The 15,481-nt window shown below is 34.7% G+C and overlaps 1 protein-coding gene across 4 annotated transcripts in view; it reads right to left on the bottom strand.

Annotated features, from left to right (window-relative positions):
* Positions 1-15,481, bottom strand: part of TNNI3K (TNNI3 interacting kinase) — a 319,782-nt gene that overhangs the window by 276,587 nt on the left and 27,714 nt on the right. For all 4 annotated transcript variants that reach the window (XM_059135899.1, XM_059135898.1, XM_059135897.1 and 1 more), the window contains exon 5: positions 4,626-4,736. In XM_059135899.1, the coding sequence (XP_058991882.1) occupies positions 4,626-4,736 (111 nt within the window). The remainder of the gene's footprint in view (positions 1-4,625; positions 4,737-15,481) is intronic.

Below are 15,481 nucleotides of genomic sequence, written 5' to 3'. Positions count from 1 at the left end.
TAGTTTGCTAACAGGATCTTGGGACTTGTATAAAGCAGCATATGCACATGTATTTTTTTGATGGATAAATCAGGGAGAAGTAGTAAGACCCAGGACAAGCACCATTTGCTTCCTTTTCAAAGCACAGTAAGCCTAAGTCTGAGTCTCAAATTGCAATCACCGTGTCTAGGAATCCACAGCACATGTTTTCTTCTATTATTGAAGGAGGCAGCTGCCTAGTCAATGTAAATTTTATTGTAAAATTATTTAATAGAATTCACAATTATGGGAGGACAAACACACTTGAGAGATAATGGAGGTTCTGAATTTTATATGTGTAGACAAAGAGGGCTGTCAGACTTAGCATCAGTTATTGTTGCACAGAGACAGGCTGGCGATAAAAGAAAGTGACTACTAATGAAAGGGAACTCCCACTGATGCACTGCCACCATCTCTGCTAACGAAGAGTGAAAAATAGGAGTGAAATAAGCAGCTAAATAAAAACTGTATGTATTTTATACCATTGTATTCATTGTCCTTTCTATACCATTTGATATCCAGGATCCTTTATCTACTGAAATTCTCTCCACTCCTAATTCTGTGATAGCAAAATCTCCTTGTTTTCCTCGCACCACTATAACCAATGCTTCTTTGTCCTTCAGTGGCTGTTCAGTAATTCTGCAAGTCTCTATGGATAGGGGCTCATGCTTCGCTATCTATTAGACCCAATTTATAACTTTCAGCTATCCTGGTTTCAAATACCACCTCTTCACATATAATTTTCAAAAACTTATACTAAACCTCAATTTCTCTGTTTAATGCTAGTTGTGTATTTTGTTATGTTGTGTATTAATTGTGTGTTGTTATGTTGTGTATTAATCATAAATGATTAATGAATATTTCCACTTGAAAATTTGGATGTTGTCAGTAGATCAACATGTTGGAGCAAATTGATTTCTCCTCCAAATTGATTCCTTTACCCAATCTTCTATCTCTGTCTGTTTAATCATTATATCATCACTCTGCAATCCGTACTAAACACTTTGTTCAAAGAAATCCTCTTCAATATGTTATTTATCAAATCTCCAGTCATTATCTTGTTCAAAAAGTCTCAATGGCTTGTCATTTCCTGTTGGAAAAAAAATCCTATTGTCTGTAAGTGTCTTTAAAGAGGAGGAATTTCTGTCTTCTATTTATCTCTTTATCTACCACACCATCTAGGCATGTGTGTTATAAAACATACACAATAATTGTTTATTGAATTGAATTAAACTCCTTGGACTTCTATTTTTAGTTTCCTTTGTCTGGTCCATTCCTAATAACCAAATTTACTTGTAGGGACTCTTCACAATCTGTTCACCTAACGTTATTTTTACTCTCCTCTAAATGTGTTCAACTCATTCTCCTGACCATTTTTGGACATGAGTCCTCTTTTCTCTGTCTAGTTCTCACTACTCTTTAAAGTTCGGCCCAACTTCAAAACCTCTCTCATAAATCCTTCCCCAGCTCTTTCAGTCCATGTTGATCTCTATTCCCAGTGAATTCTTAACACTTTTCATTTTGTGTTGCCATTTCTTGCTATTTAATTATCACATTTCTAATTGTTTCTAATTACCATACTCACTCTGATCTTTGACTCTTTCCCCTTCTGTCCTTCCTATCTTACTTTTGAATTGTTTATGATTTTTCCTGTGTATTAATTTTGTGTGTCCAGCTACACTATAATGCCTTAGAGGGAAAAAGTATGTCATATTTTCTTATATCATTCCTATATTCTAGCATTATGCTATAGAAAAAGTAGAGGTTCAAAAATATTTATTAAATGAATAAATGAATATTGGGGAAAGAAAATATATTAAAAGTGAATATGTATTGCAATTAATAGCTTTGGAAAAATAATTCAAAGATAAAAATTCTGCATTTGAATATGATGCTTGTAGGTTTTTTGAGTATCATTTTCTTTTATTATCTGATTTGTACCTTAATTAGTTCATTAGATAAGAAGGGAATAAAGGTTAATGTATATACACCTGCTTTATGCAGCAGCAGTGATTGACAATAAAAGTCACTAAATGTTAACAACAGCTAAAAAGGAAGTTGGAGAATCCACGAAGAAAGGCAAGACAAGAGTAGCAGCCTATCTGGAATAATTTTGGTAAAATTTGCCCTAAGGCTGGTAGAATTATATTTCCTTCCACACCATGATTTACAAAGCAAGAAAATAGCTATCTGAATAGGAGATGAAGAGACCAAGCTCTTAACCACCTTGCTTTTGAAACTTGTAATTCTATCCCTCACAAATGTAATCAACTCAGCAGTAGACAAAAGGATTCTGCCATAACACCCCCACTTCCTCAACCACGCCAGCATTAAGAGATTGAATATATCTCCCTGGAACTTAATGTCTACCTCAACAATTCTTCCACCCACACTTTTTAATGTTTACCTTCCATTACTTTATCACTGGCCTCAGTTGTTCTCTTTTTTGGAAAACACTGGTATTTAGGCGATTCTAAAGAAATTTCCCCTTTTATAAGTAACACAGATTCACTTATATTTACAGTGAATCGCACCAAAAAGGTCTATTTGGGGGGAGAAATAAGACCTAGTAAGAGGTGGAAATGTCAGCATGAAGGAAATTATTTTGCTCTCAATGAGATATGTTAATATTTATTGAATGTAAGAGTGCTTTACAGTGATGCTGTTAAGGAAGATGGATCACACCCATTTTATAGGTTTTATGTATGATTTTATATGTAGCTCTGCTTGCTCACAGTTGGCATATATATATATATATATGTGTGTGTTAGGGAAGAAAGTACAATTTAACTTGTAACGTGACTAAAAGGGAGAAATAGATAACTATTTAATAATAAAGATATTGTTGTTATCACAAATGACATACAGTGTGAAAATCATGGGATTTTGAGTAAACTGACCAGGATTCCAGACATGGCTCTTTTCCTCAATGGCTTTACAATATGTAAAGACAATGGCTATAGAAGAGCCATGGTTTTATATCTACAAAATGGCAGTGACATTAAAAGCTATTTCATGAGGATTTGTGAGTAGATTAAATAAATAATACAAAGTGCTTTGTATGTACAAAATTAATATTTTAGTAATTAAATCTAAGATAAGATCCAGAGTCTTTCCCATGGTCTTTATTTTTTTATTTTTTTTTTAATTTTTTATTTTTTATAAACATATATTTTTATCCCCAGGGGTACAGGTCTGTGAATCACTAGGTTTACACACTTCACAGCACTCACCAAATCACATACCCTCCCCAATGTCCATAATCCCACCCCCTTCTCCCAAACCCCCTCCCCCCAGCAACCCTCAGTTTGTTTTGTGAGATTAAGAGTCACTTATGGTTTGTCTCCCTCCCAATCCCATCTTGTTTCATTTATTCTTCTTCTACCCACTTAAGCCTCCATGTTGTATCACCACTTCCTCATATCAGGGAGATCATATGATAGTTGTCTTTCTCTGCTTGACTTATTTCGCTAAGCATGATACGCTCTAGTTCCATCCATGTTGTTGCAAATGGCAAGATTTCATTTCTTTTGATGGCTGCATAGTATTCCATTGTGTATATATACCACATCTTCTTGATCCATTCATCTGTTGATGGACATCTAGGTTCTTTCCAATGGCAGTGACATTAAAAGCTATTTCATGAGGATTTGTGAGTAGATTAAATAAATAATACAAAGTGCTTTGTATGTACAAAATTAATATTTTAGTAATTAAATCTAAGATAAGATCCAGAGTCTTTCCCATGGTCTTTAAAAACACTTTGTGATCTTGTTTGTAAGCATCCACCTGACCTCATCTCCATCACTTCTAGCTCATACCACACTAATAACTTTGGCTTACTTGTGTCCCTGAAACACAACTAATTCTTTTCTGTCACAGGGTCTTTGCATGTATTATCACATATATTTTATATATAGTTTCACTATGTAGTTTATTTTAAATGGTGTCCACTTCTTCACTCTTTATTTTACCTTGTTTTATTTTTCTAGTACATATTACTAGCTGATATTATATGTTTTCTTTTCTTTATTGTCTATCTCATTCTCCACAGCTAAATTCCAAGAAAATGGAGTTTTGTCTAATTTTTTACTACTCTCACCTCAAAACTAGAACAACACATTGTGGCACAACAGATGCTTAATAAATCAAATAATACATAAGTGAATGAATGATATTTCATTATTAAACCACGAGACAATCTGAAAAGTGTTTTATATAGATTCTCTAATTTAATCATTAAATAAGCCTATTATAATTTCTATTTCATAAATGAAAAAAAGCGATGACAGTAACTTGTTTGAGGTAAACACAGCAAGTGATTGCCTGACTCCAAAATCTATGCTCTTAATCACTTCTATAAAGCCTGTGTGTATCCAGCTATCTTTATATTAATTGATGTTTGATTAAATTGTTACAAAACAGCCTGAACTGACTATGAAAAGAACATTTATATAGCTTAACTTGGTCCTCAAAATAAATGTATGTGTTCAGTAGCTGAAAAATAAATCAACTTCTAGAATCTGAAAAGCACCTTTTGAAAATAGTTAAGATCAAGAATCAAAAGAGTCAGGTCTGTTTTCACAGGTGACCAAGGTGAGACTTACCTCCAGATGACCCGCTATTGTAGCAATATGAAGGGCAGTGAGGCCACCATACCCAACCTGCTGTATATCAGCTCCACTGTGAAGTAGAGAAGTGATCAATTCTGCACTGTCCTGTAAAGAAACACATCTTTAGTACTACTTTTCTACTAATAGCAGGTTTGGACACTCTGCAACAGGATATATCGATTCGCTGACTGTCAGCCAGTTTAGGTGCTCAAAGAAAACCTAAGTGTGATTTCTGGCATAAGAGCGCATGAGACAGCAAAGAGCAGCTCTCAAATGGTTGAAATGTATGAACAAATGACAAGGCTATTCAGTTTCAATCAATCCTCTACCACTTGACCATGAAAGATAGAAAGGACATTACCTATGGTGAGGCTCTTGCAAACTCAACTCAATCGTATGTGTAGGTCGCTCCAATAAATGTGCTTTCTCTGGCAGCTGCATGACTGGACTGACTGCAGTGGACTATTTCCTGGTAATTCAGTAATTGCTTCTTCTCTACATATGTGTCATGGCTCCTATACATAATTAATGACACATAGTGTCATAAACCTATGCATAATTAATCAGTAGTGTCTTTCCTAACTTGACTCATTTTGACAGTGAAGATGTTTGAGGGAGAATTTAGGCCTTTGAGTTAGAATAATTTATGCAATCGCCAAAGAGATGCTTACTTTCCTCATACTATTATTTGCATTGTATTTCTGTCTTTGGAGAGATAGGGAACTTTTCACAATATTAATCGCAATTTACATTCACTGAATTTTTATTATGTAATTAACCTTTCATATGCATTAACTTATTTAAACTTGGTACATGGTAGGGCCTTCAAAATGGTTAATAAAAAACAAAATAAAAAGTAAATATTTCTCTAAGTTAGCCTACAAAAAATTACTATTATATACTTTATTTTATAAGTCAGAGTGATATGGATGGTCATATTCATAAAACCCCAAAATTGGAAGGGAATACAAAAAAAGATCTACATGTTTAACCCTTTCTCTAAGTAAAGTAAGAATTCAAATAACAACTTCTTTAATACTTTAATAGGTCTCAAACACACTCTGTGGCAAGAAAGTCAAGTCCTCATGAGATAGGCCATTGTACTTATCCATAAACATGTTATTTCAAATACTGTTGGTTAGGAAAATCCACTCATTTAAAAAAAAAAAAGTTGATTTCTTAAACCTGTTACATGTAACTGAAAAAAGAAGTTATAAAAAAGTGAAAAAACTTTGGTAAAGAATTCTAAATAGCAAAATTAATGTTATAGTTTCCAAATTTTCTACTCTGCATACCTGTATTTTAAATTTACCTCTGTATTTAAATTTTACCTCTGCATACTCTGCATTCCATTGGCCCCTTCTGTTCAGATATAGACTTACATTTTCTCCATTCTTTTTTTTTCCCACTAAAGCTAAGCTAATTTTATCTCTGTCCTTGCCTTCATTTTCTCAGCTTCCATAAAAAGTTATTAATAATCACTCCTGACAGCTGTGATTCATTTCTTTAGTAATCTCTAACTATGTATACCCAAATCTTACATAAATCCCAACTGAGTTCACTATGCTCCTTGCACATTGAATTTTGCTCTTTCTCATACCATCTCTTCTCCCTTTGTGCTTGCCTTATATTATTGAGAGAAATTGCCATGCTAGTATCTTCTACCTAAGACAGAAGGACTCACCACTGTCCTAAAATCACCTATTCAGTTTCAGAAGGTAACCTTGTTTACCAAATCCAATGTCAGTCCTTCTTCTCTCTATACTCAGATGATCTCTTTCTTCTTGCCTCCTCTCTTTGTCTGCCTTCAAAAAGTGAACTTAGCCTCAAGACACTTTCTCATTCCAAATGCCACCTTTGGAAATCTGTACACAATCAGATAACTTCACTTTTAGTCCAAATTCCTCTAAGTCCAAATCCCAAATTCCATACATCCTGCCTATCGATAACATCTCAAATTAAAAATTAAAAATTGCTCTTGCAAATACCATTCATAATTTTCCCAGTGTTATTTGTCATCTCCTAGTTCTTATACACATTAATGACATTTTCTTACTCTAAATATCACTGAGTCCTTTGACTCAATCAGTTTCAGAATTCTGTTGGTTCTAACTCACTAGTATTTCCTATACTTTCTTATTTCTGACATCACCCTCCATTTTATAGTCTTTTCACTAGTGTCTTTGATTAAGCCTTTTCCTACTGCAGTCCAGCCTCCATTCTGCTACTAAATAATTATTTTATACACAGTTTTGATGACATTATTCTCTTTTTCAATAAACCTTTCATACACTTAACAAACACTTCTTGAATATATATGACATGTGAAACTGTTCTGAGCAGGGAAACATGGCACTGAATAAGACAGTTAAATTTCTGCCTTCATGGAACTTATATTTTTACTGTGTATATGTAAGAGGAAAGAGAAAAAATAAAAAATAAACAAGACAGTGTGTGGGTAGCTCAGTCAGTTGAGCATCCAAGTCTTTATTTTGGCTCAGATTATGATCTCAGGGTCCTGGGACTGAGCTCCTCATCAGGCTCCACATTCAGTGGGGAGTCTGCTTGGGATTCTCTCTCTCCCCTCTCTCTCCTGTCCCTGTTCCTCTGCCCCTCCCCCCCTCCAGGCACATGCTTTCTCTCCAAAATAAATAAAAATAAATAAATAAGCATATAAAAATATTATATACAGTATTATAAAGTACCAATGACCGTGAAGGAAAACTAGCAAATAATAACATGGCTACTTTAAATTAAGCAGTCAGGGAAAGCTTTACTTCTCTGATAAGGTACACTTTGAGATAAATGGTAAATAACAAAAAAAAAAAAAAAAAAAGAAATCCAAGCCACAATTTCAAGGATAGCCACTGAAGATTAAGGAGCAGCTAAATGTGAAACACATAATTTCCTAAGATGGAAATAAACTTGGTATGTTTGAAAGCCACTGTATTGTATAAAGTTAAAAATAAAGAAAGGAAAAGTAGTGTTCAAGAGGAGGTCTAAGACATCTGATCTTATAGGGTCTTGTAGGTCAGGGTATTTGGTGTTTGAATTTTTCCCAAGTACTATAGCTGGCAGGAGAATGACATAATGAGTTAGGGAAGAATCAGGAAGATGTGGTTTTTGAGGTAGAAATAAAATATTTTATTTTTCACATGTGAAGTTTGAGATCCTTATGGTTAAGACTGTGGGTACTAGAATTAGCTCCCTAAGTTAGAACCCCAGCTCTGCTAATGACTATGTTAACTGGAGCAAGTTGCATAACTCCTTTATACTAAGTTCCTTGGTTATAAATAAAGGGGAAAGTAACTGTATGTCCTGATGTGATACACATACAAACTATGCATTCACAACTGATGTGATAATACATTCAAAGTACTTGAAATACATTCAGAATACTTGGAAGGTACCTGGCAAAGTAATGCTCAATAAACTCATTGTCATTGGACAAAGAAGACTGGGGTTCAGTTCGGTCCTTAGTGAAAACTTCCAAATAAGAAAGTGAGTTGATTCCATCATCTAACTCCTGTTTTTCCTTTGTCTTTACCTTCTCCCTACAACTTCATGTCCTCAGCTTCATTAGTTACTCCCTGAATTAGTCAAAGTATTAAAACATAGGAAAACTCTGAAGCATTACTGGAAATAGGAAATGTCTATCAGTACTGCTTCATCCAGGAAAAAAAAAAATAGTAATTCACAGGAATTAACTCCAACATCATGAATAACTATTATTTTTAAATGGTGAGGACTAAAGACAGTTAAGGGCTAAAGCCTCTGAGGTAAATAAAAAGATATCACCTTAAAACATTTTCCCCTGCAGATGGGTAGGCATTTAAATTCAGGAAAATGGAGAAAGTCTTTGTAAGCACAAAATCACTTTTTAAAATAGAAGAAAAACATGATAAACTTAATCAAATAAAACTATTAAAAGTACAATAAGATAAATGACAAATTGGAGAACTATTCACAATATATAACACTTACAAGTGGTTTGTATATTTAATATATGAAGAACTTGTAAAATCCACAGAGAGATGGATACTCTTTATCAACAAATATCTATTAATGAATGTCTACCTTATAATGAGCTCTGTACTAGGCTATGTTAAAATAATTACACAGAAAGCAATGAATATATGAAATACTTATCAGACAGATTGTAGTAATGCACATCCATCCTTTTCTCAACTATCTTTATATTTTTTCTTACTTGGCCAAAATTTGTGGAATGTAAGAGGAAGTATGTCATGATTTCTTCAGAATAGTCAAATGGTGAGGTCAGTCTGAAGTACTATTCTTTCATATCTTGTTTAGATTTCTCAAGTTGACCTTCGATTGACCTAAAATTTTTTTTACTAGGTAGTATAAAGATAGAACTTTTACCTTCCCAAGCTATGCTAAAGAGAACGTAACAAAACAAGCATTGCTTCTTAAAAATTGTTTACTATGGGCTAAATGCCATATAAAATGTTTTACTGACATCATCTATTCCAGATTCACAACTTACCTATGAGAAAAATACTATTGCCCTTACCATGGCTGATAGTAGTCAGACTCAAAGAATTTAAAGTACTTGTAGAAACTCAAGGAGATTGGAAGTGTTGGAGCTAGACATAAATTCTGGTCTGTTCAACTCCGAAGATCATGCTTCACAGTGGAAGATCCATTGTGCTTTAGTTGATCTTTCCTTAGTTCCAATATCAAAGAGAGGATGTACTTTTGCAGTATTTTGTTGCATTTAAATGATGAGCCCCAAATATTTTTCCCTTGATCCACTGAAGTATTGAGTTCTAATGGAATAATTTTAAAAGTCAGCAATATGGTGCAGACATTCACATAAAATAACATAGATAAATTTTAAATATGACAAAGCTGAACTTACTAATTGTTTGGACTCTATAATATATATCAAGTATCTAAGGGCAAATTTTTTAAAAGAACAACCCTGAAGAATTGGATAGGGAATAGCCTTCTGGAGAACTGACAGGTTTTCCCTTATGCAGTATCTAGCCAAATTTACACCATGAGTATTCAATGGAACATACAGCAGCATTCTAAAGTGTGGGATGAATAAGTCTCTGTTATGCATTAATGTGTATAATATTAATTAATTAGTTACTTTTAAATATATTTTTTACAAATTCAACATCATTTTATTATAAAAACTTAACAATTTGGATATAGAAGAAATACATTTAAACATATAAAGTCCATGCATAACAAATTTATAGCTAACATCATACTCAATTTTGAAATTTTGAAAAATTTTCCTATAATACCAGCAATAAGAGAAGGATGCCACCTTCACCACTCTTATTCAATGTAGTACTGGAAGTTCTAGCTGGAATAGGCAAGATAAAGAAATAAAAACATCTAAATTAGAAAGGAAGAAGTAAAATGTTTTATTTTTCAGAAGAGATTTTCTCTTTTATAATTAATTATTTTAATTAAAATATAATGCATTATTTGCCCCAGGGGTATAGGTCTATGAATCATCAGCACTTCACAGCACTCACCATAGCACATACCCTCCCCAATGTCCATGATGCAACGACCTTCTCCATAGCCCCCCCCAGCAACCCTCAGTTTGTTTTGTGAGATTGAGTCTCTTATGGTTTGTCTCCCTTCCAATCCCATCTTGTTTCATTTTTTGCCTTCCCTACCCCCCAAACCCCCCACTCTGCCTCTCAAATTTCTCATATCAGGGAGACCATATGATAATTGTCATTCTCTGATTGACTGATTTCACTCAGCATAATACCCTCTAGTTGCATATGCGTTGTTGCAAATGGCAAGATTTCATTTCTTTTGGTGGCTGCATTAAATATATATATATATATATATATATATATATATATATATATATATATGGAGATATATATATATATATCCATTCATCTGTTGATGGACATCTAGGTTCTTTTCATACTTTGGCTATTGTGGACATTGCTGCTATAAACATTTGGAGGCATGTGCCCCTTTGAACACTATGTTTGTATCTTTAGGGTAAATACCCAGTAGTGCACTTGCTGGATCATAAGGTAGCTCTATTTCAACTTTTTGAGGAACTTCCATGCTGTTTTCCAGAGTGGGTGCTCTAGCTTGCATTCCCACCAACAGTGTAGGAGGGTTCCCCTTTCTCTGCATCCTCATCAGCATCTGTTATTTCCTGACTTGTTAATTTGAGCCATCCTACTGATGTGAAGTGGTATTTCATTGTGGTTTTGATTTGTATTTCTCTGATGCTGAATGATGTGGAGCATTTTTTCATGTGTCTGTTGGCCATTTTTGCAGAATCTGTTCATGTGCTCTACCCATTTCTTGATTGGATTATTTGTGCTTTGGGTGTTGAGTTTGATAAGTTATTTAAAGCTTTTGGATACTATTCCCTTATCTGATATGGCGTTTGCAAATATCTTCTCCCATTCTGTCAGGTGTCTTTTGGTTTTGTTGACTGTTTCCTATGCCGTGCAAAAGCTTTTGATCTTGATGAAGTCCCAATAGTTCATTTTTGCCCTTGCTTCCCTTGCCTTTGGTGATGTTTCTGGGAAGAAGTTGCTGCAGCTGAGGTTGAAGAGGTTGCTGCCTGTATTCTCCTCAAGGATTTTGATAGATTCCTGTCTCACATTGAGGTCTTTCATTCATTTTCAGGTCTATTTTCATGTGTGGTGTAAGGAAATGGTCCAATTTTATTTTTCTGCATGTCGCTGTCCAATTTTTCCAACACCATTTATTGAAGAGGCTGTCTTTTTCCCATTGGACATTCTTTCCTGCTTTGTCGAAGATTAGTTGACCATAGAGTTGAGGGTCCATTTCTGGGCTCTCTATTCTGTTCCATTGATCTATGTGTCTGTTTTTGTGCCAGTATCATACTGTCTCGATGATGACAGCTTTGTAATAGAGCTTGAAGTCCGGAACTGTGATGTCTCCAACTTTAGCTTTCTTGTTCAATATTCCTTTGGCTATTCGAGGTCTTTTCTGGTTCCATATAAATTTTAGGATTATTTGTTCCATTTCTTTGAAAAAAATGGTTGGGATTTTGATTGGGATTGCATTAAAGGTGTATATTTCTTTAGGTAGCATATACATTTTCACAATATTTGTTCTTCCAATCCATGAGCATGGAACATTTTTCCATTTCTTTGTGTCTTCCTCAAATTCTTTCATGGGTACTTTATAGTTTTCTGAGTATAGATTCTTAGCCTCTTTGGTTAGGTTTATTCTTAGGTATCTTACAGTTTTGAGTGCAATTGTAAATGGGATTGACCCATTAATTTCTCTTTCTTCTGTCTTGTTGTTGGTGTAGAGAAATGCAACTGATTTCTGTGCATTGATTTTATATGCTGACACCCTACTGAATTCCTGTACAAGTTCTGTTAGATTTGGAGTGGAGTATTTTGTGTTCTTCTTTGCTGATTTGGATGTCTTTAATTTCTTTTTGTTGTCTGAGACTAGGACTTCTAGTACTGTGTTGAATAGCAGTGGTGATGACAGACATCCCTGCTGTGTTCCTGACCTTAGCAGAAAAGCTCTCAGTTTTTCTACATTGAGAATGATATTTGTGGTGGGTTTTTCATAGATGGCTTTGATAATATTGAGGTATGTGCCCTCTATCCCTACACTTTGAAGAGTTTTGAGGAGGAAGGGGTGCTGTACTTTGTCAAATGCTTTTTCAGCATCTATTTAGAGTATCATATGGTTCTTGTTCTTTCTTTTATCAATGTATTTTATCACATTGATTGATTTGCGGATATTGAACCAACCTCACAGACCTGGAATAAATCCCACTTGGTCATGGTGAGTAATCCATTTTATGTACTGTTGGATCCTATTGGCTAGTATTTTGGTGAGAATTTTCGCATTTGTGTTCATCAAGGATATTGGTCTGTAATTCTCTTTTTTGATGGGGTCTTTGTCTGGTTTTGGGATCAAGGTGATGCTGGCTTCATAAAATGAGTTTGGAAATTTTCCTTCCATTTCTATTTTTTGGAATAGTTTCAGGAGAATAGGAATTAATTCTTCTTTAAGTGTTTAGTAGAATTTCCCTGGAAAGCTGTCTGGCCCTGGGCTTTTGTTTGTTTGGAGATTTTTGATGACTGTTTCAATTTCCTTACTGGTTATGGGTCTGTTCAGGTTTTCTATTTCTTCCTGGTTCAGTTGTTGTAGTTTATATGTCTCTAGGAATGCATCCATTTCTTCTGGATTGTCAAATTTGGTGGCGTAGAGTTGCTCATAGTATGTTTTAATAATTGTTAGTATTTCTTTGGTGTTGGTTGTGATCCTTCCTCTTTCATTCATGATTTTATTTACTTGGGTCCTTTCTTTTTTCTTTTTGGTAAGTCTGGCCACAGGGGTTTATCAATCCTATTAATTCTTTCAAAGAACCAGCTCCTAGTTTTGTTGATTTGTTCTACTCTTCTCTTGGTTTCTATTTCATTGACTTCTGCTCTGATCTTTATTATTTCTCTTCTCCTGCTGGGGTTAGGCTTTCTTTGCTGTTCTTTTTCTAGCTCCGTTTGGTGTAGGGTTAGGCTGTGTACTTGAGACCTTTCTTGTTTCTTGAGAAAGTCTTGTATGGCTATATTTTTTCCTCTTAGGACTGCCTTTGCTGTGTCCCACAGATTTTGAACAGTTTTTGTTTTCATTTCATTTGTTTCCATGAATTTTTTTAAATTCTTCTTTAATTTCCTCTTGTGATTGAGTTCTAGCTTCAGAGCATTGTGGTCTGAAAATATGCAGGGAATGATCCCAGTCTTTCAGAACTGGTTAAGACCTGATCTGTGACCCAGAGTGTGATCTATTCTGGAGAAAGTTCCATGTGCACTAGAGAAGAATGTGCATTCTGTTGTTTTGGGATGGAATGTTCTGAATATATCTGTGATATCCATCTGGTCCAGTGTGTCATTTAAGAACTTTATTTCCTTGTGGATCTTTTGCTTCGATGATCTGTCCATTTCAGTCAGGGGGTGTTAAAATCACCTACTATTATTGTATTATGGTCATTGTGTTTTTTTGATTTTGCTATTAATTTGTTTATACAGTTGGCTGCTCCCATGTCAGGGGCATAGATATTTAAAATTTTTAAATCTTCTTGTTGAACAGTTTTAAAGATTTATTTATTTATGAGAGACAAGTTGTGGAGCAAAGGGCAGATGGAGAGGGAGAGAGTCTTAAGCAGACTCTGTGACCTGTGCAGAGCCAGAGGTGGGGCTTGATTTTATGACCTTGAGAGCATGACCTGAGACAAAACCAAGTGTCCAACCAAGAGTCCAAGAGTCCAATGTTTAACCACCTGTGCCACCCAGGAATTCTTGTATGCTATTTGTTTTTAAACAAAAGAGATCCATGTGTGGTTGAGTAAGGCTTGGACAAATCTGTCCAGCAAATCCTTGATTAAGTGGATTTGTGATACAATAGACCATTAAAGATTTATGTAAATGGGTAAAATCTTTAATGTTAGCAAGTCCGATTTTCTTCTATGCATAAAACTGTAACACAGCATCTAATATCCTGCCTGTTGTTAGCTCTGTGATTGTTACTACAGATAAAGCCAAGATGAGTACCCATTACTATCAGAGAGCTTAGATTCTCTACCACCAAATCTCATAAGTTAAATACACATACACACACACACACACACACAAACACTTGCTCAGGTTATTTGTTTGTTTGTTTGTTTTGCTAAATTTATTTCAGAGTAAAAAATAAACTGGGAATTTTTAATGTCTAAAATTTACATTCTTCTGATTATGGAAATATGTCCTCTGGAGGTTATAAAACATGGCACTAATTCATTTATAATCTTCTCAAATAGATGTGTTCTGACCAAAAGAATGTGGTAGAAATAAACTATGTTTCTCTAAGGCTAGGTCATAAAAAGCAACATATATTCCTTCTATTTTCTGGAAAACTTACTCTTGAAGCTATTAGCTACCATGTAAGAAGTCTGACTACCTTGAGGCAGCCAGGCTATAAGGAGTCCCAGGTTACGCAGAAAAGCTGCATATCATTTACAAACTTCCCAATTAAATGACCCAGCTACAGCCAGACTTACAGTCATTCCAGCCCAAGTACCAGATATGTGAAGCCTTCAGGGGATTCCAGTTCCCTGGTTGATGAAGTACCCCAGTCATTTATGTCTTCTCAGCTGAGGCCCTAAATACCATTGAGCAGAATCAAGCCATCCCTGCTGTGTCTTGTCAGAATTCTTGAGCTGAGAATCCATAAGAATAATAAAATAACTGTTGTATTAGAGGACTAAGTTTGGGGTGATTTGTTATGCTTCAACAGACAACTAGAACATGTCATTGCAGAAAATGTAGAAAATAGAGTAAAAGAATAAATAGCAATTTATAACCTGTAGTACCACCATATAATCACTATTATCATTTATGCACATTTCCTTCCATTCTTTTTCTCAGATATGGACCTTCATGAAACTAGATAGAGCACAGACTAGCACAGAAAAGTAAACTTGTGTTTGCATATAATGGCCACTTCCTACATTTGAGACATGTTCCCTAACTTCTTAAGTCATTTTTTTTTCCTATAATGGAGATCATAACAGTACTAATCTCTGAGTTGTTGTGAGGATTAAATCAAATAATGTAATGTATTTTGCATAATGCTTGACATAATTTTTGTTATTAATTATTATCTACACAATTGAGCTATACTACATATAGAGAAAAATAATTTCCCTTTTTCATTTGGTATAAAATACTGAGAATTTCCAATTGTTTGGCAGATGTAGAGATATGCTATTCAGACTTCCCTTCAAGAAGAGTGTGCTGGGAATGTGGTTAGCTGGCAGCATCCCTTAGCTAGCTCTTTCAAGGATCCACTGGAGC

Source organism: Mustela lutreola, chromosome 10 (assembly GCF_030435805.1).
Source record: "Mustela lutreola isolate mMusLut2 chromosome 10, mMusLut2.pri, whole genome shotgun sequence".
Classification (NCBI taxonomy): domain Eukaryota; kingdom Metazoa; phylum Chordata; class Mammalia; order Carnivora; family Mustelidae; genus Mustela; species Mustela lutreola.
This window is presented reverse-complemented; position numbering and strand designations above follow the sequence as displayed.